At 47.5% G+C, this 27989-nt stretch overlaps 3 protein-coding genes across 17 annotated transcripts in view; 1 reads left to right on the top strand and 2 right to left on the bottom strand.

Moving 5' to 3' along the window:
- Positions 1–594: 594 nt before the first annotated feature.
- On the bottom strand, positions 595–3267 carry INHBE (inhibin subunit beta E). The gene is made up of 2 exons (XM_006750685.3): positions 2577–3267; positions 595–2314 (listed from the first exon to the last, which is right to left on the bottom strand). The coding sequence occupies exons 1-2, from the start codon at positions 2872–2874 to the stop codon at positions 1557–1559; spliced, it is 1056 nt and encodes a 351-aa protein (XP_006750748.2). The 5' UTR covers positions 2875–3267; the 3' UTR covers positions 595–1556.
- Positions 3268–5351: 2084 nt separating this feature from the next.
- INHBC (inhibin subunit beta C) lies at positions 5352–17739 on the bottom strand. The gene is made up of 2 exons (XM_006750684.3): positions 16826–17739; positions 5352–8226 (listed from the first exon to the last, which is right to left on the bottom strand). Exons 1-2 carry the CDS (start codon positions 17136–17138, stop codon positions 7481–7483), a joined length of 1059 nt encoding a protein of 352 aa, XP_006750747.1. The 5' UTR covers positions 17139–17739; the 3' UTR covers positions 5352–7480.
- A 2400-nt stretch (positions 17740–20139) lies between these two features.
- Positions 20140–27989, top strand: part of R3HDM2 (R3H domain containing 2) — a 162806-nt gene continuing 154956 nt past the window's right edge. For 8 of the 15 annotated variants that reach the window (XM_081821920.1, XM_081821927.1, XM_081821923.1 and 5 more), the window contains exon 1: positions 20141–20361. The gene's annotated coding sequence lies outside the window, so the exon portion shown is untranslated. Of the gene's footprint in view, positions 20362–27989 lie in introns of all 15 variants that reach the window. The other 7 variants (XM_081821928.1, XM_081821912.1, XM_081821917.1 and 4 more) reach the window with 1 other exon arrangement.

The raw sequence follows: 27989 nt of genomic DNA, 5'->3' as shown, positions 1-27989 counted from the left end.
CCACCTCCTCAGGCCTGGAGAGTTAGTAGGTTAACTGTTCAGACTGAGGGTCAAGGGGAAAAGGTGAAACTAGAAAGAGGTCTGAGGCCCTACAAATATAGGTAGTGACTGTGGGGGGACAGATAAGGAGTTCTATTTGACCCTCCCTCCCCCGTATGACTTTGGCCCAGACACCAGTTATACCCAGAGGGTCAGGCAAGACCAGTCAGTGGTCCTTTCTTTCAGAGAAGCTCTTTTCACCCGGGTCTCTAGATTAGTGATTCTCCAACATTTTGACTTCAAGACCCCTTTACCCTCTTTTTTTTTTTTAAGATTTTATTTATTTATTTGAGAGAGAGTGAGAGAGCACAAGAAGGGGGAGGAGCAGAGGGAGAAGCAGACTCACCACTGAGCAGGGAGCCCAATGGGATGCAGGGCTCGATCCCAGGACCCCGGGATCATGACCTGAGCCAAAGGCAGATGCTTAACCGACTGAGCCACCCAGGCGCCCCTCTTTTTTTTTTAAATAGGCTCCCCGCCCAATGTGGGGCTTGAACTCACAACCCTGAGATTGAGTCGTATGCTCTACCCACTGAGCCACCCCGTCACCCCGCATTTATACTCTTGAAATTTATTGAATTTTTGTTTATGTGGTTCATGTCAATTTACTATATTAGAAGTTAAAACTGAAGAATACACAGAATACACAGGCACATATCCCATTAACAATGATGTCAGAAAAATGATGTAATCACATGCCACATAGCCTCTGGAAAACTCCACTGTATACTTTTGAGATAATGAAAATCAAAAAGGCAAATACCATCTTAGTATTATTATGAAAATAGTTTTGATCCTGTGAACACTCCTGAAATGGTCTCAGGGACCTCCCAGGGGTCCCCAGACCTCACCTTGCAAACTATCCTCTGGACTATCACCCCAGCCCTTCTTTATAACTCATACTTGTTGATTTTCCCCCTCATTTTTTTAGGAAAGGATAAACATTAGTCTCCCCGGTGGGTCCTGTCCCCCACACTGGGAGAAACCAGGGAACTTCCTAGGCTCAGTACCCCTCTCTCCCGGCTCCCATTTCTGGGGCTCTCCTAACCACCTCCTCTTAGCCCCTTGCCCATCTCCTTCTTGACCTTCCCTGAAAGCTCTTCCACAGTTCCTATCCTGGGCCAGCCTGGTTCCCCTGTCCCAAGCCTGCTTCCCTCACTTGAGGACTTTCTCTTCTTGCGAGAGACTAAGTAATTTTTCTCTGCCTTCTCCTTCCCTCCCTCCACTCCTCCCTCACCTCTGCCACCTTCTCAGGGGGCTTAGGTCAGAAATCAAGCTTTCTGGGGAGACTCCTTTAGAGAACACACTTTCCCCATCTCCCCACACATCAACCAGCCTGGAATAGGCAAGAGTCTGGACGGACAAGTGCCCATTTGGGTCCCCTGGGGTCACCCCGGTCATCCTGCCACCCCACCCATTAGGTGGGGGTGTGGATCAGGCAATGTCTCCCACCACAGATGCCCTTTGCCTGGGAACCCCCAACTGATCTCTTTACTCCAAATCCCCAGGTCCTCTCGCTAGCTGCAGCCACAGGCCTCCACCACCATATCGGGCACATCTGTCTTGACCACATTGCCATCCCGGTCCAGGTAGAGGAGAGACAGAGGCCTTCGGGCAGTAGGGACACAGCAGGAAGTACCCAAGGGCCAAGGGTTGTTGGCCTTGAGGAGGCTGAAGACAGCCGAGTGGAAGGAGGCAGCAATGCCGGGGCTGCCAGCCAGGTGGGGGGGGCACTGTCCGCTGCAGTAATTTAGCTGGTACCCCTCGGGCTGCAGGATCCAGTCCCGCCATCCCAGTTCCTGGAAGTCCACATAATGGTCTCGCCGGCAACATAAGGGGGTCTCAGGCTCACAGGTGGGGGTCCTCCTCCTGGCCCGGCCGGCTCCAGGCTCACTGGGCTGGATCTTAAGCTCCAGGAAGGGCCGCTGGTCTCCCGCCGTGTCCAGGAGCTGCCGAGGCTGTTGGGCAGAGGTGGTGTTGCCTTCTAGGAGTCTGCAGTTCAGCTGGAGTTTCAGGACAGGGGACTCCTCACCCCTCAAGCCGCTAGAGGGCAGAGTGAGCGCGTGCCAGCCCGGGGCTGTGGTCTGGTGCTCCGCCAGGAGGGTGCGCGACCCTTGGTGCCCGCTGCCTGGACTCCATCGGAAGATCCTCAAGTAAAGAGTGCCAGGAAGGGTGGGGAACACGTGCAGCCAGAGGCGAGCGTGGTACAGGTGGTGGGACTGGGCTGTGGACAGGTGGAAGGCGAGCACGGAGCTGCAGGCCGAGGTGGAGGGACCTGCCAGAGAGATGGAGAAGGGACGGAGGAACGTGAGCGGGGATGGAGCTCCCCTCGGAGACCCCTGCAAGCCCCGCCCGCTGCTCTCCCTAGCCCCTTTAGAAGACGCGGGGACTGCCTTGTGTCCTCCGTCCTCCGAAACCCGTCCCTGCCTCTTCTGTCCTCCCTCCCCCCACACCCTGCTCCGTCTGCCTTTTCTGTCAGGGTCCCCTTCAGCCTCCCTCCCCCTGTCTGCTCTCTGCCTGCCTCTCTCTGAACGCACCTGTGACGGTAGCAAAGCTGATGACCTCCTCCCCATTTGCTGGAGCCACACTTCCTGGCTGCAGTCTCCGGAGGGCTCTGGCCAGCGCCGCCTGGGGTGGAGGGTGAGTTATTCTGGGACGACTGGTCAGGTGCAGCCCCTCCAAGATCTGCTGCTTGGCTAGCTCCAGGACCAGAGCTCGTTCTGCCTGGGGCGCCGGCGTGGGGCCTCCGCAGGAGGGACATGCAGACCCTGCCCCCTGTGCCCACAACAGTGCCCACAGCAGCACCAGCTGGGGCTGGACGTCAGGGAGCCCCATGCTCCTGGTGAACGGCCCTGGGTTGGGTCGGGAGCCTCAGACGGCAGTTGCTCCTTCTGTTGATCTGATTGCGGGGAAGCCAATGAGGGCAGAGCCGCAGACCGCCGTGCCACACCTACCCTCGGCCAAGGGTAGAGCCACCTGTCTTCTATGGCCCGGGACTCAGGAAGGCAGTATGCGGATGGTCCAATGGGTGGCTGTGTTTAGCGCAGTCTGCCAGTTTGACCCTCACAGCTCATGGCTGGTTACCGACTTGGGCCTCTTTAGAGCCGAAACCTGGGGCTCCCCCACTTAGTGGTCAGCCAGCAGACCTACCCTCTGAGCCCCGGGATTGGCCGGCTGTGCTGCCCATCAGGGCCCTGAGGGGGGTGGAGGTCCCCCCCACCCTACCCGGGAGCTCGGGTTTCACCATCTGGCCTGGTCACTGAGTTTGAGGTAGGTGTACGGGGGTGGGGAGGGGGGCAATGTGGACATGCATGATGCAAGAAAGAGAATGATTTCACATGCTCAGTCCCCAAGGTCTGGGGCTCGGGGGAGGGACTCATAGGGGCAAGGTGGGGAGGGCAATTTCCTCCCATACCTCTGGTCCTTCCAGCTTACCCAGACACCTCTGCTGCAGCAGTTCTTATGAGGCAGCTGTTGAGTTCCACTGGTTATTTCTCCAGGGTCTCTGGGCGGGAGGGAGAACTCTGGTCTCTTTCTTCCTAGCAACAGGGCTGGGACGGGGGTGGGGGGGGTGCGGAGAGGAATGGAGTCCTCCTGCCCAGGCCAAGGTGGCAGTGCCATGGGGCACGGAAGTCACCTCCTGACCCTGCCTATGCTGGCTGCCCAGAGTCCAGTTGGACTGGAGCACAACGTGGAGGGGGGCTGGAGCACGGTGGGGGTGGGGGGCACGTTACTGCGATGTCTGGGGAAACCCAGAGGGGTAGGGGTGGCGGTGATGCAATCTTACAGCAGGGCAGAGTCCATCAAGGCTGACAGAAGGGCATGGGACTTGGGAGGGCCCATACCCAGCTGCTGGCTCTCTTTAAGGGGACTGTGAGAGTTACCTAAATTCGGGGCATCCTCGAAGTGATGCGAGGCCTCTGTGAAAGAGGGCGGGAAATGGGAGGTCTAAGGACTTTGAAGAGCAGAGCAAGATGAGTGCAGTGACCTTAGTTCCAATCCCAGCCCTCCTTACCACACTTCCCTGCTGCCTAAATGGGAGGGCCATGGCCCCTCCGCCTCGAACTTATAAAGGTAGACTTCATGTTAGCCTTTCTCCTTATGCCCCAGTTGCTTCAAGAAGCTAGAAGGAAGTGAGTGTGATTTGGAAATGTGCCCCGGCTCTGTTTTATTAACCTCCCGCCTATGTAGCCAGTGGGGACTGTCAAGAGGCTACTAGGTCTGGCACCAGGGGCAGAAAGTGGTGCTTCGGGGGCTGGGCCTCAGTACCGCCAGTGTCCACCATGTGGCAGTGTAGGGCCACCGGACGGCAGGGGGCTCAGGGCGGAGCAGCTTCCCAGGGAATGGGCTGCTCTGAGGAATGGGGAGATGCAGAGCGCTTTCCAGCCTCTCACTCTGGGGACCCCGCCTCTCCTACAGAAAACACAGAAGCCGGTCCCCGTGCTCTCCCCTCTCGCCCCTACCAGAGAGCAGAAGCTGTCTTCAGGCCCCACATCCCTTCTACCTTTGGTTTTAGACCTTGTCGCATTGCCACGTGCCAATGGAACCTGATGACGGGCGCCAGGCTCTTCCTAGAAACTCAGGGCACTGTGCGGCGGTGGCAGGGGAGAGAAGGGACTAGGAGACTTCTAGACCCTTCTGTTCTCCCTACGTTTCTCCCCAGGCGGAAACATATTCAAGCCCCTCTGTCCAGTTCTCTCCCCCCACTCTGAGCAACCTCTCTGTTGGTTGAGGCTGGTGAGTGACGGCCCTCTACCGCTGGAGTCTGGAACATCGAACTGCAAAGAAGTTTCTGCCCATGGTGGTGTCTCAGAGGGTTTACCCGTCGGGGCCAGGAGACAGAGTCAAGAGAAGCAGCACCAAGTGGCTGCAGGAGTCGCTGACCCCTCTTCTCCCCTACTCTCTATCAGGTGCCCCCAATTTTCGGCTCTTCCTACCCTCTTGCTGCTGTGCCTGGCCTGGCCCTACCTCCCCACTGACACTTACGTCAGAACCCAGCTATAAATATGTTCTTAGCATCTTAGTCACTTTCCCCAAGAAGTGCTCCCAGGTTATAAATACCCCAGCCATCTGCCTCACAGGCCCGCCCTACCACCAACCTGGTTGGGTGCTGGGGGGAAGGGACAGGCTTGGGGGCGGGTAAGAAAGGAGAAGAAGCCCGAGTGATTATCTTGCCCACATGAGAAAAGCCTGACACAGTCTAGAGTTAGGGGCCAAGAGGATCTGGAAGCAAAGGTTTGGAAGAAGACAGACCCACTCTTTCCCCTTTTAACAAAAGGCAGAGCCAAAAAGAAAGGAAGTTAATACCGGTTCTGTATTTATTTTAAAATTTGTTGTTTTGTTCATCACGGATTTTTTTCGCATTCATTTTGCTGTTTTAAAAACATTGCATTGGCTTAGCACTGACCAGCTTCCCAGGGAATGGGCTGCTTTATTAACCTCAATGGATGAATTTCTTGGCAACCCCTTACAATTTTGCCCCCAAAGGGACTGCCTTACTTCACCTCACCTTAGTCTTGGCCCTGGGGACTGAAGCTGGAGTTGGAGGGAGAGAGGTCAGATCTAGGGGAGGGGTGGCTTATAGGGAGGGGAGACACTGTGGAAGGGGAAGGAAGGGGCACATAAGACTTCCTTAGATGTTCTCCTTAGATGAAGATCTCCTCAAGGCAAAAGTGGCATGACTTCTGTGGGTTGCTCAGGAAGCCCCACAGCTCAGATCTGCAGGTCTCCTAAGGAGATCCCTTTCAGACTTTCTCCTCTGAGGTTCCTCTTCCAGGGACCTCAGACCCTGGGAGGAGGGGGTTATACGTTGAGCAAACACAGACATCACGTTACCCAAAGGACACGTGAGTTTTGCGCAAACTCGGCCTTGGGCTGCAGACAATATCGACCCCATGGTTCAGGGCTGTCTAACCAAAGAGAGGGGATGATGGGGAAAGAAGGGCAAAGGTCTAGAGAGGACCCAGTCTCAGAGCAAATACCGCCCCCCCTCATTCCATTCCTTCTTTCCCGTTTCCCTGTCCCATGCAAGTGGCCCTTGGCCAGTTCCAGTTTCCAGGCAGGTCTCCTGGATGGAGCCCTGGGGGTCAGTGAGGGAAGGCCGCCAGCTCTGAGCCGTGCCTCTGCTTCCCCCCACATGTGTGCTCCCAGGATGTCAGCCTACTTGCTGACTGAGCAATGATCTGTCTCATCTCTTGGAGTGAGTATGGAGGGAGGAGAAGAACAGATAAAACCTAAGTCTTTATTAGCTCTGAGACCAGCAAAGATGGTTCTGGGGGGTAGGAGGAGGCCTAAGAAAGAAGACGAGGAAGCCTAGGAAAGGAAGAAGCATGAAGTGTGGGATAGACACAGTAGCTCGGCCCTGAGGAGCCTGTGTGAGAGAGAGCAGAAGTGGGCCAGGCAGGTAGACTCTGTGTCATCCTTGGTGTCAGCCAGGGTCCTGGCAAGAGGCGAAAGAACCATTCAGTTGTCTGTGTTTGCATCACCAAGAAGACTTAATGAAGACCTTATTTATGGAGGTGTAGGCAGGGTTAAGGGAACCAAGGAGGCATGTTGAGGCCCCCAGGGACTAGCAAGAGTGGAAAGCCCTCACAACCCCTAGTGCAGAAGCAGTGATGTCAGAACCTGGGAAGAACTGGGGCCAGGGGGGAGCCAGATAGGACCTGTAGGGACAGACCACAGCCACAGTCACACAGACACATGGCACCTAGGCAGAGGGAACAGGAATAAGAAATATCCTGACCTCTGTCTCCTCCTATCCTTTGATCTCCTGCCTGTGTCTGCCCTTAGTCAAATTCAGCAGGAAGCCAGGGGCCAAAGGAGCTCAGGTGAGTCAGCCCTTAAGGGGGGAGAACAGGGCAGAGAAGGACAAAGAATGGATGAGGGTGTGCCAAGAGAGCCTTAGCAGCCCACCAGCGCAAATAAGAAAGGGGCTCAAGATACAGAGAAGAGTAACTTGGGACAGCCGTGATCTAATCTCCAATGAATCCAAGGAAGGGGCTCTCTGGTAATCCAGAAAATCAGGGCAAGGGGCTGGGTCAGCTCATCCTGGAGGGACAGCCATCAAGTGGGAAGAGCGGGGAAGTACAGTGGGTTATGGGATGGATTAAGGGTGGGCTATGGGTGGCTTTGCCTGGGAACTAGATGGCACTGCTCACGGCTGCAGGTGGATCAGAGTCCCTGGGTGGCGGTTGAGCCTGTGAGGCTTGCTGGATAGACTATGCCCTAGGAGAGAGACTGGTGGTCATGAAGATGGTACAGTGACTCTCCTTAGATGAAGATCCCCTCAAGCCACAGTTGGGATAATTTCCATAGGTTGCTCAGGAAGGAGCCCTCCTTCTGGACAGAGGCAGTAATGGGGTCATTCCCTCCTCTCAAGGAAGGGTACTACTGTGAGGGCATGTTTGCCTACCCCGTGTTGGGCTGCCCATCCACACATGGACTAACTACACCCACAGGCCTCGACCACCATGTCAGGTATGTCAGTCTTGACGATGTTGCTGTCCCTGTCGTAGTAGAGCAGAGAGAGGGGGCGCCGGGCCGTGGGCACACAGCATGAGCCCCCTCCCGCAGTACCTGCAGCTGTGTTGGCCTTGAGAAGGTTGAGCACTGCAGTGTGGAAGGAGGCAGCAATGCCAGGCATGCCTGCCACGTGGATTGGGCACTGCCCTGTGCAGAAGTTCATTGCATAGCCCTCAGGCTGGATGATCCAGTCGTGCCAGCCAATCTCACGGAAGTCCACAAAGAACTCTTGTCGACAGCACATCCTGGACCCACCCTGGCAGTTGATGCCTCGCCGGTGAACCCGGTGCTTGCCCCCAACTTTCACCTTGGCTGCCACAAAAGGCCTATGGGCAGCCCCACCCAGTATGATTGAGTTCTGGGCTCCTTGGCCTTCAGGTACCAGTTCCAGGGTCAGGTGCCCTTGGCTGCAGGCAGCCTGAGCTTCAGGCCCCAGGAAGAGCTGGTGCCAGCCACTGGCATCCACCTCCAGCAGGTGCTGAGTGGCCAAGGTGAGGTTGGTGTCACGTGAGCCTAGCACAAGGATCCTCAGCTTCAAAGTCCAGGTGGTATTGGGAGGGATCTGTACAAAGAACATGAGGCTGGCCTGCTGGATCTCCATGCCACTAGCAGTTCTATCAGAGGAGAAGTGGAAATCAAGACGAGTCTGGTTGATGTTGGAGAGGCCTGTGGACACAAGAAGCCCCAGTCACCGTGGCCTTCTGAGTATGAATTCTACCAGCTACCTCGTTATTCTCGGCATACTTGAACCCTCTGCAGCACTCGGCATTGTTGGCCACCCTTTCTTTCTTGAAAATCTTTTCTTTCTTGGCTTCTATGACACAACTCTTATGATTCTTCCTTGATTTTCTTTGCTGGCTTTTCTTTCTCCCACCATCCGTTCAATGCAAGAGTTCTCCAAAGTTTGTCTCTGACCTTCATTTCCTTTTATTCTACACTGAAGGGAGTTCTTACCCACACTCATGGTCAGCCAACACAATTTTTATGGTGGTGATTCCCAAATCTGGAGGTCTAGTCCAGACCATTTTGCACCTCTGGACTGGATGTATAGATTTGGGAATCAACAAGATTCAGGTTTAAATTTCTAACTGCTTAGTTTTGTCACGTGAATATCCTGCTGGCACATTAAAATCAATTTTTTCCCAAGTGGAAATCATTCTTTTCCTTCCTATTTACCCCCTCTTTCTGTTCTTAAAATTGGGGGCACCACTACCCTCCTTATCACCTCTAGAAACCCTATGAGCACCCCTTCATTCCCCATATCCAGTCTCTCCCCACAATGATTCTGTCTATGTATGTCTCCCTGTCACTATTACTCTTGTCCAATTTTCTCTCTTCATCCCTGCTCTGTCCCTACTGAAACACCTTAATTGGGTTTCTATTCCTTCCAGTCCACTGCTACTGCTCTTGTCAGGATCACCGACACTTTCCATATTTCCCAGTCCAATGGTTTCGTCTCTTTATATTCATCTTACTTGACCTTTAAGCAGTGTTTGACACACTTAATCATTCCCTCCTTCTTGAAATATTTCTTTCTCTTGGCTTTTGTGACTCTTGGCCACTTTATCTGGGTCTCTTGCTGACAGCTCCTCTTCCTCTGCCTGACCTCTCTATGTTGAAGGTCCTGAGCTCCCTTCTTTTCTCTCTATGTATTCTTTTCCAGAAGGATCTCATCAATTCCTATGGCTTTCTATTCCATCTGTATGCTGATGACTCCCAAATACATATCCCTGGCCCTGACCTCTCCCTAATCCTCAGGCTCGTATTTCCAGCTGCTGATCTGATAATCTATTTGAATATCTAGTGATATCTCAAACTTTTCATGTTCAAAGATAAACTCTAGATTTATTCCCCCCAACCCAAACCTATTCCTTCTCCAACCTAATTCCCTATAAATGCATTGCTTAAGCCAAAACCTTGATTACCCTCACCCCCTACTTTAAAATTATCTGCAAGATTTGGGGCGCCTGGGTGGCTCAGTTGTTTAAGCATCTGACTTTTGATTTCAGCTCAGGTTATGACCTCAGGGTGGTGAGATGGAGCCCTGCATCGGGCTCGGTGCTCAGCATGGAGTCTGCTTGAGATTCCTCCTCTCCCTCTGCCTCTGCCCCTCCCCTCCACTTGTGTACACTTTCTCAAAATAAATAAATAAAATCTTAAAAAAATAAGAAAATAAAATTATCTGCAAGATCTGCCAACTCTACCTCCAATTCATAAAATAATTTCACTTATCCCCATCTCCTCTACTATATATTCGTTCAACCCACAGTCATCTTTTTCTCGAATTATAGCAATAGCTTCCCAAGTGGTCCACTCTTGTCCCCCAGACCATTCTCTATATATCAGCCAGAGTGCATTTTATTACATAAATCTGATCAGCTTAATCTCTCCAGCTTAAGACCCTTCAGAGGCTTCCCATTGCTATTTGAATAAAATCTAAACCCCTTAACACAGAAAACTTGTATGATTAGGTATTCTGCCGCTTAATGACTATATTTTATGTATAATGGCTCTTTTCTGTTCCTTGAACTCACTAAACATGGACTCACCTCATGGCCTTTGCACTTGTGCTTCCTCCTGTCTGAAATGTCTTTCCAAGATCTTTGATTGACTGGCTTCTTTTTGGCATTCAGCTCAAACGTCTCCTTCTTGTAGAGGTTTCTCTGACTAACCTATCTAAAGCAGCCTTCAACTCTACCTCCATCGAATACATCGTCCTGCTTAACTGTCTTTATAGCTACTATCACTCTCCGTAGTCATCTTGTTTTTTCATTCATTTGTTTACTATGTACTTCTCCTTCCCTCCTCTCCTCCCCCCTGCCCCTCCATCTAGAATGTAAACTCCATGAATGTAGAGATTATGCCTGTATGGTCTACCACTCTCTCTAGTACCTAGTACATAATAAGCTCAATAAACAATTGTTGAATGAACATAAAGTTCAACTGGGCTTCATGTGAATTGGAAAGTCAGGAATAAGTCTGCTCTTGACAGCTCTCAAAGTCAACATGACGTCTCTCATTTTGGTCTCTCTAAGTAAGTCTATTCCATTCTTCTTTCTGCGGATCTACTTCTTCCGCTTCTTTGTCAGTTTCCGTAGGTCCTAAAATGGTAGCCCCATCTCCTGAGTCTACAGAATCTTTTATCAGCTCCTCCGAACTAAAGTGATACGATCTTCCAGTGTCCCAATTCCCAAATCTTAGATGAAAAGTCTGATTGGCACAACTAATCTTGCTTTGTCACTAAGCACCCCACCATTAGAATCTCTCTCTCTCTTTTAAAGATTTACTTATTTATTTTAGAAAGAGAGAGAGAGAGACAAGGAGAGAGACAGGGCACAAGCAGGAGGGGCAGAGGGAGAGGGAGAGAAACTCCCAAGCAGACTCCATGCTGAGCGTGGAACCAGACGCAGGGCTCGATCTCATGACCTTAAGATTACAACCTTAGGCGAAACCAAGAGTCAGACACTTAACCAACTGTGTCACCCTGGCTCCCCTACCACTAGAACCTCTTAAGTTACCCTAGTTATGGTAGACAGACACATAACCAGCAGGGGCTGTGGTAGACTATTACATTGTTGGCCCCCAGTGAACAACACCTCCCAATATTCATGGCTCTGTGCAGTCCCTTTCCATATTGTCCGGGCATGGCTGTGTGACTTGACTTGGCCAATGAGACACAGGCATGCACAGTGCAAGCAGAAACTTGATAAGTACTTACACAATGATGCTTTGCCCTTTTGGAAGCCAGCCAGCATGCTTTAAAGAAACTTGGGCTAGACTATTGAATGATGAGAAGCCATGTGGAGAGAGACTTTGAGGATCAGAGACCATCTTAGATGGTCCGGCCCCTAAGCTCCTGACTGAATGCGGTTGCCGCCGTGCCCTCAGCTACTCCTCAGATGGAGATAAAGAACTGTCCAGATAAGTCCAGTCAAAGCACAGAAATGACCGATTTTCTTGTTTTAAGCCTCTATGTTTGCGCTGATTAGTTATATTAATAGGTAACTGAAACAGAAATTAGTAACAGAGGTAAGGTGCTCTGTAACAAAGACCTAAAACATGTAGCCTTGGCCTTGGGACTGGGTGGCAGGCAGAGGTTGGAAGAATGGTGAGGACACCGCTAGTGGAGGTAGGAAGAGCAGTGAGGAAATTGCTCTCGGAAGCTGGAGAAAGGGGAACCTGTGTTATGTATTGGCTATCATCTGTGGTAACTTGGAAGCTAGAAATGGTATCTAACAAAGTTGTGAATTTAGCTAAAGATATTTCCAGGCAGAATGCTGAAAGTGCCAGTTGGCTTATTTTAGCTGCCTATGATAAGGCATTTCAGGAGTGAGATGAACTAAAAAAGGAACTGTTCAATTTTCAAGCAGAATTTAGAGAAAATAAGGACGCCTGGGTGGCTCAGTCAGTTCAGTGTCTGCCTTCGGCTCAGGTCGTGATCCCAGGGTCCTGGGATGGAATCCCACCTCGGGCTCCCTGCTCTGCGGGGAGCCTGCTTCTCCCCTGCTTCTCTCTCTCTCTCTGTTTCTCATGAATAAAATAAAAATAAAATCTTAAAAAAAAGAATTTAGAGAAAATATTTCCAACAGGACCTGCTAGATTGAACAATAAGATATTTTTTCATTCCTCACCTTTGTCTGGCAAAAGATTCTTAAAGTAAGAAATGGTCTTGGGGCAAAAATCAAATCCAGGGGATTGCCAGTAAAATAGGCCTCAGAGTTAAGATCAAAACATTTAATAAAGGGTCAACTGTAAGACCCTTTTTAAAGATCTAACACCTTTGTTAAAATCTAAAAAAATTTAAGGTGATGTTCTATAGATCCTCTCAACTAGACAAAAGGGCTTCTTTTTTTTTTTTTTTAAAGATTTTATTTATTTATTTGAGAGAGAGAGAATGAGAGACAGAGACCACGAGAGGGAAGAGGGCAGAGGGAGAAGCAGACCCCCTGCCGAGCAGGGAGCCTGATGCGGGACTCAATCCCGGGACTCCAGGATCATGACCTGAGCCGAAGGCAGTCGCTTAACCAACTGAGCCACCCAGGCGCCCTAGACAAAAGGGCTTCTAAGAATCTTAGGAATATCGACCCATAACACTCTGACTTGCAACCTAAAGATGGGTCTGTCTTGATAAAGTTGAGTGCCTTTTTGTCTAACTGAAGAGACTGCAATTTGTTATTTAGATGGCCCACAGGGTTTTACAGAGAATTTTAGTAGTGAAAGCAGCAGCAGTTTGGACTAAAAGGGACAGAGATGATTCAAAATGAAAAGAGGTCTCTGGGCCCCCAACTTCTTTGGGCAGGAAGCAGGCTGAGAAAACTGCTCAGCCACAGACACAGGCCATTTCCTATTTAAAAGGAAAGACATCTCAGAGGGTGGAGCCAAGGGCTGAGACAGTAGATCTAGAAGGCAAAGAGAGCACTGGTGGGCTCTCCTTAAGAGGTGAGAGAAATCCTGCCAGGGAGCAGAACTAAGCCCTAACCAAGGGAATTCTGAATTTGGGGTAGACTGAGATACGTGCCTGGCTGGATATCAGAAGTTTCATGGATCAGTGACTGTTCTGCGTCCAACACTCCCCTGTCTCCCATGTTGAACAGGGGTATCTATTATGGTGATCCTGTCCCTGTGTCAGCATTGTGTGTTCGATGTGTGGGAGGCAGATAACTTGTAGTTTTAGGTCACAGGCAGCAGTGTGCTGGTAAATGTTTAACAACTGGATTCCAGAGGGAAATAAATCCCAATTTGTAGTGTTTGCCAGTTTCTGTGGTATAAATTCTCCCACCACGGCCAATTTCAAACTATTAATGTGACATCACCGGATGCGGAGTTGGGAGATGTTCATAATTTGTTCTCATGAGCCAGTATGAGCCAGTTCCAGGACATCACCGAACGCCCCCACTCCAGTTTCCCCAGAGTCCCAAGCTCTCTCTTCCTACCTCCAGCAAGAACCATACTCAGGTCTTGCTTTCACTATTGTGTGGATGGATGATAGCTTAAATTGGAATAAAAACTTCAAGCTAACATATTAAATGCAAAAGGTAGAATCCAGGTATCAGTCATTCTCACTTCCAAATGTCACCTCAGATCAAGCCCCCTCCAGCTGAATGTTGTACTCATTCACTGATGAGCAAATATGTGGAAAGTATACAGACATTGAAGTCAGAGAGAATGGTGTTTGAATTATGCCCCCTGCAAACTGTATGACCTTGGCCATGTAAATGATCTTCTTCGAGTGTCAGTTTCTGCTTTCATACAATGGGAATAATAAACTCTACTTTATGGTGTGGTTGTGAAGATCAAATGAGATGAGGCAGGCACACTAAATGCGGGTGGGCATCATGATCGCCACAATGTTGCCAGGAAATGGTGTCAGGGATACAAAAGTGAAAAAAAAAAAACACGAAAACAAAACAAAAACCCAGAATCTTGGTGTTCAAAGGAGTCATGGTTCATGGTCATCTGTCTACCGTGTGCTCATCCACTCCAAGCTGCTTTTCAACTCCAAATGCAGTTTACTCCTTCAGACTTTTACTCACATTTTTCCCTCCGTTTAGAATGTTGTTTACCATTCTCTACCCCTTGAAGCCAAACTTATTTTACAACGCCAGTCCATTTGCAGTCTTCTGAAAGACTTTCCTGTCTCACTAGGACCCAAAGAATAACCCCTGGCCTAGCAAGCTCTGTGCCCTCCTCTAGCATTATTTCATTCTGCCTTACCTTCTAATTAATTTATTCCCAGAAGCGGCAACTACACCCCTCAGGGGTAGGAACTGAGTCTTTGATTTCTTGCTCTCTCCTATCTTAACCTTCTAAGAACATTACCTGTATTAGTTCATTTAATTCTCTCAACTATCCTCTCATTATCCCCACTTTACAAATGAGAAAACCATTAACAACCCAGGTCACACAGTCATAAGCAGCAGAGCAAAGATTTGAACCCAGGCTTCTCTGGCTGCAGAGTTTGTGTTCTTAATCTTAGGCAGGGGCGCCTGGATGGCTCAGTTGGTTAAGCGTCGGACTCTTGATTTTATCTCAGGTCATGATCTCAGGGTCATGAGATGAAGCCCTCCCTCGGGCTCTGCGCTGGGCATAGAGCCTGCTTAAGGTTCTCTCTCTCCCTCTCCCTCCTTCTCTGCATCCCCCCTCATGTATATGCTCTGCTCTCTCTCAAATAAATAAATAAATCTTTAGTCATAGGCAGAAAACCCTTTTGAATTAAAACAGGGTCTCATACATCACTGGAGATTCTACACTGTGGTCAAACTGACTTACAGCATGGTTTGGTTGTTTAATGCAACCAATGCTTATTGAGCATCTAGTATGTTCGTGAGAAGCAGAGTAGCGTAGTGGTCAAGGTCGTGGGTTCTAGAGCTAGGCTGTCTGGCTCCGCCACTTACTAGTCACGTGACCTTGAGAAGTTACACAACTTTTTATTTATTTATTTATTTAAAGATTTTATTTATTTTTTAGAGAGCGAGCGAGAGAGAAACAGCATGAGAGGGGAGAGGGTCAGAGGGAGAAGCAGGCTCCCCGCTGAGCCGGGAGCCCGATGTGGGACTCGATCCCAGGACCCTGGGATCATGACCTGAGCCGAAGGCAGACGCTTAACCATCTGAGCCACCCAGGCGCCCCCCTTTTTTTTTTTTTTAAAGTAAGCTTTTTGCCCTACGTGGGATTTGAACTCATGACCCCGAGATCAAGAGTTGCATGTTCTGGGGTGCCTGGGTGGCTCAGTCGTGAAGCGTCTGCCTTCGACTCAGGTCATGATCCTAGGGTCCTGGGTTGGAGCCCCACATCGGGCTCCCTGCTTGGTGGGAAGCCTGCTTCTCCCTCTCCCACTTCCCCTGCTTGTGTTCCCTCTCTCGCTGTGTCTCTCTCTGTCAAATAAATAAATAAAATCTTGAAAAAAAGAAAGAAAGAAAGAAAAAGAGTTTCATGTTCTACCAATTGAGCCAGCCAGGTGCCCCAATTAACCTCTTTGTGCCTCAGTTTCAGTATCTTTTTTTTTTTTAAGATTTATTTATTTATTTTGAGAGAGAGAGTGCACCTGAGGGTGGGGAGGCAGAGGGAGAGAATCCCTAAGCAGACTCCCCACTGAGCTCGAAACTCTGGGTTTAATCTCATGACTCTGAGATCATGACCTGAGCCAAAATGAAGAGTTGGATGCTTAACTGACTGAGCCACCCAGGCACCCCACAGTTTCAGTATCTTTAAAATGAGGATAACAATAGTACTTGCCTCACTGGATTGTTGCAAGGATCTCAAGGAGTTAGTGTATGTAAAAAACTTAGAATAATGTAAATATGATGTAAGTGTTCGTTATTTCTACTATACACTAACTTCTGGTGATAACATGAGGACTAAATGACAGTCCCTGACCTCAAGGGGTCGACATTTATGGGAAGACAGACTTCACAGAAAACCTGGAAATAGGCAATTCCACTCAGAGTTCAGGTTCAGAGTAAGGGTAGGGGAGCCACCAGAGAGGGAGCCCCTCACCCTCAGGTCACGGTGGGTTTTTTGAGGATGGAAGTCCTGGGTCTTGAAGGGGGAGGGGAGTAGGTGCTAACCAGGGGAAAGGGGCCAGGAATGGGAAGGACCTTCCAGACCCAAGGAAGAGCTCGCAAGAAGCTCAGAGGCCAAAGAGATCACTTTGTGTTCTGTTTAAGGGTCCCGTCTCCAAATTCTTGACTGTCTCCCCAGCTACCCACTAAATTCTCCAACTCCTTTTTCCTCTCTGGAAGTAACTCTTCCTTCTCCTCCATCTTCTATCCTTTGTCTACTTTTCTGAGTCCCATTTTGACCCTGTTCTGATGTGAGGACCCAAGGTATTAAGATGAGGGAGCAAGGGTAGGCTGGAGGAGTATTGTAGTCCTGGTGTTTTACTTTTCCCCTTTTTACTCAGATGAGGCATCTGGCTGTTGCGGGAGACAGGGGCCAGGGAACGGACAGACGCCCTAGCTCCCAGCCTCAGGGTCCAGGCCCAGGAAGTGGATGAGCTCACGCCATAGCCTGTGGAAGTTTGTGGGAGCCAGAGGACATGCGGGCAGGCAGTCTCAAAAGAAGTGAAATCTACCCGCTTCCCAGCTGCCCACTGGTCAAGTTTAAATAAGAGGGAGCAGGGGGTGGGGTGGGGTGTGAGAGCCTGGGATTAGATTACAGGCCATGGCAAGCAAGAGTTGGGAGGGTTTGGGGGAGGGAGTCAGGGCTTAGGCTGGGGAGGAGACTTTTCCATCCTTGGGGGAAGATCTATAGAACAGGACCCCACCTCTGTCAGCAAAGCTGATGATCTCATATTCCTGTTCCCCGTCAGCCTCTGGAAGCGTCCCCTGCGGGGGCCCACGGAGGCGCTGCATCGCGGTCCTGAGAGCAGCTCTGGACACAGGCCGGTTCAGTGTTGGACGCTGGCTGAGGCGCAGTTTGTCCAAGATGCTTCTCTTGGCCAGGTCAAGAAGCAGCTCCCGCTGACGATCCAGGTCCACGGCGGGTCCTCCACATGCCAGACACTGGCTGTCAGCTCTGGGAATGGCCACTGGGGCTGGAGCCAGGAATAGGAAGGCCAGGAGTAATGAGGAGATCATTGCTGGAGGAGGCCCTCTTTCAGTGATACGGTTGAGACAGAGCCGTAAAACTGGGGCTCAGGATCTCAGCAGCTGCGGCCTCACCTCCAACCTGGCCGCCAGGGGTCCTGGAAGGAGAGTGTGTCCAGCTGGCATGGTTCCTTGTTGCAGGGGATAGAGCCGCCAAACATCTGACTTGAGAGATGAAGCCAGTTACAGGTAGAACTTGGCAGAAGCCTCCAACACACAGTCAGTGAAAGTACAGAGTGGGGGATGTGAGGGGAGGTTGTTTAGTTTGGGGAAAGAAATGTCCCTGGGCCAGTGCTGGGAGACAGTGGGTTACCCATGGAAGCTGCCAGACCTGGGGACAAAGGTTAGAGATGAAATTCCTCTTCAGATCAAAGGCCTTGCTGGGAAGCCTGGAGGAAAAGGGAGAGATGAGAGGTTTTAAGACAGAGCGTTAAACAGTGACTCTCAAACAAGAGGGGTCCTTGGCAGGGCACTTTGTGTCATTGTAACGCAGATAACAAGACTTTCATTTTCCTTTGCCAGGTACTTCTCAAAGCCCCACTGCCCCCTTTCTCCCTTCCTGAGGCTCGTAATGCAGACTCCTTTGTTAGCCACCCCTCCCATCCCCACCCCACTGGGCTCAAAACTAGCCAGTATGAAGGCTAAGGGAAAGGGGGGAAGTGTTCTAGCCAGGTCTTCTGTATCCTCAGGGGCAAGTCTGAAGGTGGGAAAGGGGCTTGAGAGCTAGATTTGCTCACCCTTTGGGGATTCTTCTATTTAGGAAAGGGAATTTTGAGATTTCTCAGAATCCCTGGTTCTCCAAAGTTCCTCACCAGTGGCTCTTCAGGGAAGGGCCTGTGCTCCCACAGTAGGGATTTACCTGGCAGGAATGGTGGGTGGAGTTAGGAGGATGGGTTTTTATTTTAATTATTTATTTATTTATTTTTAAGATTTTATTTATTTGTTGGGGGGTGGGCAGAGAGCACAAGCAGGGGGAGGCGCAGGCAGAGGGAGAAGCAGGCTCCCCGCTGAGCAAGGAGCCTGATGTGGGACTCCATCCCAGGACCCTGGGATCATGACCTGAGCCAAAGGTGGGCGCTTAACCAATTGAGCCACCCAGGCGTCCCAGGAGGATAGGTTTTTAAACCAGACGACCTTGGTCAAAATTCTGTCTCTTCCTTTTATTAGCTGTGTGACTCTAGGCAAGTTACTTGAACTTTCTTGCTTTCATTTTTTCATTGGAGAAATGGGAAACATGATTACCCATGATTCCAAAATCCAAAAGACCCCCATAATACACTTTTTTTTTTTTTGTAACTCATATGGTGAACCAAACAGAGGGGAGGTTATCTATGATCTTTTAAAAAAAAGTACTGAGAGGGCGCCTGGGTGGCTCAGTTGGTTAAGCGACTGCCTTCGGCTCAGGTCATGATCCTGGAGTCCCGGGATCGAGTCCCGCATCGGGCTCCCTGCTCGGCGGGGAGTCTGCTTCTCCCTCTGACCCTCCTCCCTCTCATGCTCTCTGTCTCTCATTCTGTCTCAAATAAATAAATAAAAAAAATCTTAAAAAAAAAAAAAGTACTGAGACTACTATACATTTTTACTCCAGAAATATCAATTATTTGATTATGGGATACCCCTGGGGGTATTATATAATATACAATATGTGTATCATTTTACCTTTCTAAAACTTGAAATTTTCTGAATTCTGAAACATGGCTGGCCCTATTGACTTTGAATATGGGATTATAGATCTGTAATGATTATTTCAGAGTTTTGAGATTTAAATAATTTTGTAAAGCGCTTACAGTGGCTGGCACATAGCAAGTTCTTAACAAAAATTTATTATTTCTGCTATGCAGGTTTGTTTGTGGGCCAAATATTTCCACCAATATTTGCCCTTCTGGGCTCCTCTTTCCTAGATGCCATGCCCCTAATCTCTGTCTGCAGTGCAGTCACTTAGCCAGTCATCTTTGTTGCTTACCTTATATTCCTAGCATTGCACACAGTGCCTGATCTATTATATAAGTGTTTAAAGGTGTGGGAATTTTGCCCGTTTTATTGAAAATTAACCAGACATCACCGTATATGTTTAAGGCACAAAGCACATAACTTCTCTGTAGCTTACTCCATCTCCCTTACCTCTAACAACCAATTGCTCCTTGTTTCCACAGCACATTGAACATATCTCTATTTATAGCACTTACATTGTACTGTAATTATTTATTATTTTTTTGCCTACTGCAGTTCTTGCAGCATAGTAAATATTTAATAGCCAAATTCTATCAATGTAAGACTACAGTTCTTCTTTGAGGGAGTTGGTCAGTAAATGATCCAAGTCCATCTCATCATTAACTTAAATTGATTCTGCCTAGAATGGACAGAATGGGGGAGGTTGCAAACTCAAATGACTCTTAAGGAAAAGAACTGTATCTTGGAAGGGGGTGGTAAGTGATTTTAATAAGATGGACTTAAACCTTTTTATAGAATTAAATTTTTACATCTGAAAAAAACGGATATCCACCTACTACATGATCTTTGTCCATTTATACTACAAATATTTATTGCAGGAGTTACTGTCCTAAGTGAAAGGCTATTTTGAAAGTGCTCTGTAGACTTAAATTACTTTACAATAATTAGTATTATGTTTAAATCCTGGGTGAATCTGACAGGCTTCATGGACTTGAGGACTGAGGATCGCAGTGGATCTAGATTGCTGACTCGAGACACAGGTAACGCGGAGGGAGCGAGCGAGTGCGCTGGCGTGTGCGTGTGTGCCGGCGAGGACAGCGTGTGGCTAGCCGGGGCGAGTGGGTGACTAGGTAGCGAGCGTCTGCAGCAGTGGACAGAGGCACAGAGGAAGCACGAACGCGCGGGGCGCAGGACGCGCTGACGATTACGCCGGACGTGGTGACGTAGCGCGCAGGCCGCAGCGGGGGGCGGACTCTGGGCCTTTCTTCCCTTCTGATTCTCCCCCTCCCCCCTTTTCTCCCTTTCCGGGTTTGGTTCCCCCCTTTTCTCCCCCTCTCCCCCTTCCTTCCCAAGCCCCTTTCCCCTCCCCCGCCCCAATCCCCCCTGCTCCCCCGCCCTGGGCCCTGGGGAAACCCCCGCCGAGAAGAGCCCGCCCCCAGAAGCGCGCCGCCGCCGGCCGTCGGGGCCGAGCCGCAGCCGAGCGGCCGTGGGCCCGGGCGGCGGGCGGAGACGCGGGCGCCCTCCCCGCTACGGCCCGCGTGAGGTGAGGCCACCTCCCGGACGAGGGGGCGGGCGGCGCGGGCAGCCCGTGGGGAGGGGGCGTGGCGGCCGCGCGGGCTGGCGGGCGGAGGCCCCCCTGGCCTGGGTTCCCCGCGCTGGAGCTACCCGGGCCTGGGGGCGGTGGGGCAGGGCCGGAACCCACCGTGAAGGACGGCCCCGAGGCCCGAGACGCCCCGAGTGTGCGCGGGGAGCGCAGGCGAGAAGCGGGGGAATGGGGGGCGCGGGGCAGAGGGCGGGGGGCTGGCGCCACCTGTGGCCTGTGCGGTGGGACCTAAAAACTGTTGCGCCCTTGTAGTGCTTGGAGGTGACTAGCTCCATGTGTTTCTTGGGTTTCCGTTTTCCTTCGAGCATTGGAAAAATGGGAGGGAAAGGTGTTGAAGCGTTTCAAATCATGCCGGTATCCGAGTTATTAGAGGACAGGGATCCGAGTTGGAACATACAGGGATATGTTTCTGGAGCTTAAAAGTTGGGCCTACTTTAGGCTCGTAACTCACTCTTGAGCCTCTTAAAACTCTTACTGCTTTTGGTGAGTCCACAGAATAATTATTCACTCAGTGAATTGTTCTTGAATAATGATGAGACATGTTTTCCAGGTTTATTGAGAAATAATTGACATACATTACTGTTTATGTTTAAGGCACACAGCATGATGGTTTGATTTACGTATATTGTAAAATGATTGTTGAAATAGAAATAGGTTCAGCTAACATCCATCATTCTTGTATAGATATAATAAAAAAAAAAGGAAAGAAAAAAAATTTTTTTCCTTGTGACGAGAACTCTTAGGATTTACTCTATTAACAACTTTCCTATAAATCTCATAGCAGTGGCAACCATAGTCATCATGTTGTACATTACATCCCTACTGCATATAACAAAATTGTGCCTTTTGACCGCCTTCCTCCAATTCCCCCTCATCTTACCCTCTGCCTCTGGTAGCCACAAGTCTGATCTCTTTTTCTATGAGCTTGGTGTTTTGTTTTTTTCGTTTGTCTTTTTAGATTCCACATTAAGTGAGATCGTACACTGTCTTTCTTTGACTTACATGCCTTCGAGGCCTGTCCATGTTTGTCACAAATGGTAGAATTTCCTCATTTTTTATGGCCAATATTCCATTATATATATATATATATATATACACACCACAACTTTATTCATTCATTCATCCATGGACATTAAGGTTGTTTTCCTGTCTTTGCCAATGTCAGTAATGCTGCTATGAACATGGGGACTCAGATAGCTTTCCGAGTCAGTGTTTTTGTTGGTGTGGGAAAATTTAAATTCAGATCCCAGTTGGATGAATGTTCTTGTATAAATTGTTTTTTCAAATAGACAACTGAAATAGAGAAGCCTGAGTTCTGTCTGATGTTGGTGGGCACATGGAGACTGGGGAAGAAGGAGGTGACAGTTCTACTTCCAGAATATCACACATTCCTAGCATTTTATTGTATTTTTGGATAGTCAAATTGGCACTTGAATTAGTTGTTAGTGGCTCCTCTTTCTTTCTCATGCATTTTTTTTTTTTCTTCCATTTCCTTTCTCCAGTATTTCCTTTTTTTCTCTTTCTGGAGCCTTCAAAACAAAAATGACTTAAATAGGGTGCCTGGGTGGTTCAGTTGGTTAAGCGACTGCCTTTGGCTCAGGTCATGATCCCGGAGTCCTGGGATCGAGTCCCACTTCGGGCTCCCGGCTCTGCGGGGAGCCTGCTTCTCCCTCTGACCCTCTCCCCTCTCATGCTGTTTCTTAATCTCTCTCTCAAATAAATACATAAAATCTTTAAGAAAAAAATGAGTTAAATAGGGGTGCCAAGTGGTAGGTTAGGTTAATTCTGTTCACTTTTTGTTGTATTTTTCTTTCCTCATTGCTGTTCTCCATAGGGTTGAGGGGACAGAGAATCTTTCTGCAATGTCTGATGAACTGTCAGCAAAAGTTAAATTTCAGAGTTACAGTTCCAGCTGTCTTTGTGTCCACTCTAAGATCTATATTATAAATCTCCACGATTTGTTTATTTATTTATTTTAAAGATTTTATTTATTTGAGAGAGAGAGAGCACAAGCCAGGGGGAGGAGCAGAGGGAGAGAGAGAGAGAGAGAAGCAGACTGTCCGCTGAGCAGGGAGCCCAATGCAATGCGGGGCTCATGCAATGTGGGGCTCCATCCCAAGACCCTGAGATCATGACCTGAGCCTAAGGCAGACACTTAACTGACTGAGCCACCCAGGAGCCCCAATCCCCACAATTTAAAACAAAAATTAAAAAATTCGCGTATGTAAAAATAGGGTGCCTGATATTTTTTAATGGAAAAGAGGAGTCTGAAGGGGAAATAGTTTCCTTGCTTTTTCAGAATAAAAACCAAAGACTTTACAATTGCCTTTAAAGCCCTAGATCTGTAACACCCTTTCCTCCCCAATATACTCCTGTGATTTCCTGGCCCTTCCTTGAGCACACCAGGCTCACTTTTGCTTGCCTCGGGGGCTATGCATTTACTCCCAAGATCTTCCTGGATCACTTTTTCATTATAAAGCCGCATAACTTTGTCCCCTCACCTCCTTCAGTTCTTTATTCAAATGTCACTCAAACGTGACATTTCCTTGGTTATTTAAATTGCAAACCCCCCCACCCTTTACATAATTCTCTATCCTACTTTGCTGCTTTATTTTTCTTCTTACTCTTAGCAACCTATAACGTACTTATGTTTGGTGTCCCCCACTAGAAAGTAAGCTTAATGAAAGTAAATAGTCTTGTTTTGTTAATTGCTGTGTCCTCAGCACTTAGCATAGAACTTAACCATGCATTGGGTGCTCAACAGTTTTCTCCTTGTCATGAATTTTTGATCATGATTGGTTGTCCTTGGAGGTGTGGAATGAATTTTCACTAGGATTTTGTGAGGTACTCATTGGAAGAATTTGAGATTCTTTTTCTGTCATTTCTTGCCACATTTCTCTTTTTGACAGAAGTCCTGTGCTTTCAGGTCATTGAATGAAAGCACTTCGAAGGCAGAGTGGATGAAGCATAGGGGATCTTTGGTGTTGGTGGTCCTAGAGGAAGATTATATTAAGATCTCATGTGACTAGAATTTTTACCTCCCGCTTTAGGTTCCTCCCTTGATGTGTGTTCACTTCCCTGATGAGACAGTTAACCATCCTTACCTCTTTGGCCCCAAGGCACTGAACAGGCTGGTTCCCCTTTGAATTTTTCAGTAGACTGAAGATGTTAATATTTACGGTGTGGGCTCTATGGGTTATATTTTTTCCCCCATTCATGTAGAGCCAGTTGAGCTCAAAAACTATGAGAATAGCTTTCTCTAACAATGATGGAGTGGTTCGTTCTGGGGAACATCTGATCCTTTTTTTCATAAATCCATTTTGGGGGGGGGCATTTTTAGCAATTAAATTCTATATTAAGTCTGAGGAGAAAAGGAGCAGGCCTCCTGAATTCTGTGGATTATCCCTCATTTATTTTTTCCTTTCTCATTTCTTGGTTGGCACATTTGTTACCTTTGTTGACCTTCTGGCTAGAGTGGCCTAGATGAGGTTTCTCTTTGTGGCAGTCCTGGCCACTGTTCTCCAGCTTAGGAAGGCAAAGGGGGTGAGATAGGGGTTTTAACATTTTGTGGGAATGCTGGTGGCAAAGCCTAAAGTTTTTGCTTAAACCTTTGCCAGGACATTGAAAGCTGCCAGGCCTATGAGAGAACAGTTTGTGGGAGGGTGGAAGAATTGGGGATCTTGTATCTGTTTGGACTGGATGTGGTTCTGATATTAGGGTAAAGAAGTAACAGCATCAGAAATAGATTAGTAGTTCTTATTTTGTGAATAATTTGACGTAATATAGGTGGTTTGATAAATATTTCTATTAAACTTCTGTTGTCCTCTTTTAAATCCTTTCACAGTCTACGGCCATACCACCCTGAACGCGTCCGATCTCGTCTGATCTCAGAAGTTAAATCCTTTCACAAAGTTTCTAGGAAGTCTTTCTCATACTCTAGAGATACTTAAACATCTCTATACCATGTTCTCAGCTCTGATAGATAATATTGAGTACTGACAATGTTTCAGTGTAGGTAATGATTTCTGAATGATGCAGTGCTTATTCCTGTGCCAGATCTCTTCATGAACTCAAGGAAAGTTTTCAGGAAAATGCATATTTTGAGGAAGGGTTAAAAAGTGTTGCATTTTGGTTGCATGATCCCAGGAAGTGCAGAGGAGAGAATTTTGTAAGACTGGATAAGGGACTCTGAGTGTCCTTGTGTGGAACGTGCTGCCAATTTACAAGTAGGAAAAATAACTGGACTCATGGCTTGAATGTGTATGCATGAATACAGTTGGGTCTAATTTTAGAGACCTTCTTCATACACGGTGGCCTCAGTATTTTCCTCCAGCTGTATCCTTACTCTCTGTGTAGAAAACATTTAACTTAATAGTCTTTTAGTGGTTGGTTAACTTTTGTTCTTACCATGGTTGCTAGTTTATTTATTTATTTATTTTTGTTGTAAAGATTTTATTTATTTATTTGAGTGAGAGAGTAAGAGCAAGAAAGAGAGCATGAGTGGGGTGAGGGGCAGAGAGAGAAGCAAACTCCCCCCTGAGCAGGGACCCTGGTGTGGGGCTCGATCCCAAGACTCCAGGATCATGACCTGAGCTGAAGGCAGACACTTAACCAACTGAGCCACCCAGGTGCCCCCATGCTTGCTAGGTTAGCAGTGTAGCATGTGTCCCATCTTTCCAGTGAAGTTACTCTATTATTCCTTAACTAACTTTGACTTTATTTCTGAAAACAGAGATAGGAAAGATTTCTTAACCTTGATCTGTTTTAACTCCTTTTTGAGTTCCCTTCGATTTCCTTAGCATATATCTGTTTTTGCCAACACTTAAAATTGATGTTGGGGTGCCTGGGTGGCTCAGTTGGTTAAGTGTCTGCCTTCGGCTCAGGTCATGATCCCAGGGTCCTGGGATCGAGCCCCATGTTGGGCTCCCTGCTCAGCGGGGAGTCTGCTCTCCCCCACCCCACCTCCGTGCTTGCTCGTGCTCTCTCTCTGAAAGAAATAAAATCTTAAAAAAAAAAATTGATGTTAAAAGCTCTTAATTACAATAGTCTGGTGATTTCATCATTTTCACTTGGGAAGTATGATAGGAAAGATTCTGGGATGCTTACTAAATCCAGGTGTTCTTTTGATTTTCTGCAGGGTGTCTTGTGAGTTGTTCGGTTGTTTGAGCCTATACTGGGAAAGCTGTTTCAGCTTTCTAGGTCTGACAGTAAGTTTCCCAGAGTGCTTTCCTGTGCTTTAAAAAAAAAAAAAAGAACTTCTCAAATTGGGAACCCCAGTTAGAGATGAGAGAAAAGGTGCAAAAGCCTCAGGTAGTCATGTCTCCTAATAGTGAAAACACTTCTGGTGTTTTTAAAGGACTCATTTTATTCTGTTCCTCAGTTTGTTAACCACAAAAGCATCAAGAATCTTTCATTCCCTTTGATTGCTTGCTTACTTGTTCACACTCTGACTTTTCTAAATTGTCAAAGACTTCGATTTTTCCTGGGTTACAATTTGCAGTCATTTTTGGGTATTTTCTTGGGGAAAATAATGACACTTGGTGGTGTTCCTGTAAGGTCTCTCCCCTGAGACCAGTGTTCTGATTCTTCCATTTTTCTATAGGTGTTAATAGTATGTTTTACAGCTTTTTTTTTTTTTCTATTGAGTATCTCAAAATCTTTTACAAGCAAGTAAAAACTATAGTTTGGTACCCATACAATTACCAAGAGGTTCTGAAAGATGTCAGCTTAAGTCCTTATCCTATAGAACTAGGATATAAGAATAAATGAAGCATTAGCAGGTTTTAAAAGAACTCAGTTTATTTCTAGTTGGCATTTGTTAATTGTGAGTCTGTAGTGGGAGAAAAAAAGCTGGTCAGGTTTTGGTCAACTTCTGTCTAGATTTTTTGGAGATAATTTTGCTCCTGTTATTCTTCTTTTTTTTTTTAAGATTTTATTTATTTATTTGACAGAGACACAGCGAGAGAGGGAACACAAGCAGGGGGAGTGGGAGAGGGAGAAGCAGGCTTCCTGCAGAGCAGGGAGCCTGATGCGGGGCTCGGTGAGCCGAAGGCAGACGCTCAGGTGACTGAACTACCCAGGTGCCCCAACCATTACTAGTCTTCTATATAGTTCTTGTCTGATGTACAGAATATAGACTGTTTTAAGTTCATTAACTAGTTTCCTTTGCCACTTTGTCTGTTACCTTCCTTGTATGGATGCTTTTGGTATATTTCATGTTGATAATATTTGTGTTGCAGTGTTTATTATTACTAATGATCAAAACCATATTCATATCTGCAAAGCACTTTCTCTTTCCTAGAAGCTCATTGGACCTTAAAGTGGTGTCAACATTTATATTAAAAGACCAAATTTTCAAAAAAAAAAAAACACAACAAATTTTCCAAGTATGTGGTTCATATTTTTTGTGGGGGCAGTGTTTTTGTTGCAAATGTCAGTTTTAAGAATTTATGCATGGTTTTGGCATGTGAGCAGCATTATGGGCATCAGGTAAGTCTTTGTCCCTTGGAGAACTAGGTGGATTAGATTTGTGAAAGCTTCTATAAGCTTTGTAACAGAGAATTAGGAGGAAAGTAATCAAGACAGTGACAATTGAAATTTAATAATGAATACATTTGAAATACATTTTCTCCCTATACTCACAAATTGTTCTTTTTACTTACTCTTCCTTTGTGACTGTGCGAAAAGGGAAGAAGAAAATCTAGGACAGTAACCGGCTGATAACTTCCAGGAAACAGTGTGCTATGGGTAGGTAGCAGGTGAATGTATACCCACACAAGAAGTGGGCACTTAGTGTTTCTAATGCTGTTGGAGGAGGCAGCTCCCAGCAGCCATCAAAATCAATGGGAAGAACATGGTAGACCTTGTTCATCCTTTTTATCCTTATTTTATTCAGTTTTTCTGCAGCATTTGTCACTGTTGACCCCTCTCTTGAAATGTTTCAGTGACACTAATTTCTTTTCCACTTGCATTCCTGGCTCTTTTTCTCCTTCTCACCTCTTTAGTGTGTGTTTTCCTTAAGATTTCTGTTGAATTTTGGCTATCTCTCATTCTTAAACTTTAATGGCATAAACATCTCTTGGAGAATTTGTTAAGGCTTACAAAAGCCTTCTGGATCTGGCCCCTGCTAGCTTCTCTGACCTAACTTGTATTACACTTAACTGTTCTTACAATTAAGGTCCCCAGGGCCCTTGTACTTAAAATTCCTTCTGCGTGAAATGTTATTCTCCCAGATCTTCACCTGCCTTACCTCTTCTTATTTTTCAAGTCTCAGCTCAGATGCTTCCTCCATAGATCTTCCCTGACCACCTATACAAAATAATTAACCTCCCCTTTGTGCTTTATCACATTCTTCTGTTTCATTATCGCCACAGCACTTACCACTATCTTAAGTTACCTTGTTTGTTTTTTTGTCTGTAGTTTGGTTCACACCTAGAAGTCTTATGAGAACAGAGACCTTACTTATTTTATAACTGCTGTATTCCTAGGGCCTAGAATAGTCACTCAGTACACATTTGTTGAATGAATGAATGAAATGTGGATTCTTGGGTCTTACCTCCAGAGATTTT

This window comes from Leptonychotes weddellii, chromosome 5, assembly GCF_054177405.1.
Source record: "Leptonychotes weddellii isolate Sample4059 chromosome 5, ASM5417740v2, whole genome shotgun sequence".
Taxonomy (NCBI): domain Eukaryota; kingdom Metazoa; phylum Chordata; class Mammalia; order Carnivora; family Phocidae; genus Leptonychotes; species Leptonychotes weddellii.
Note: the sequence above shows the minus strand (reverse complement) of the source record. Positions and strands in the feature narration are given on the sequence as shown.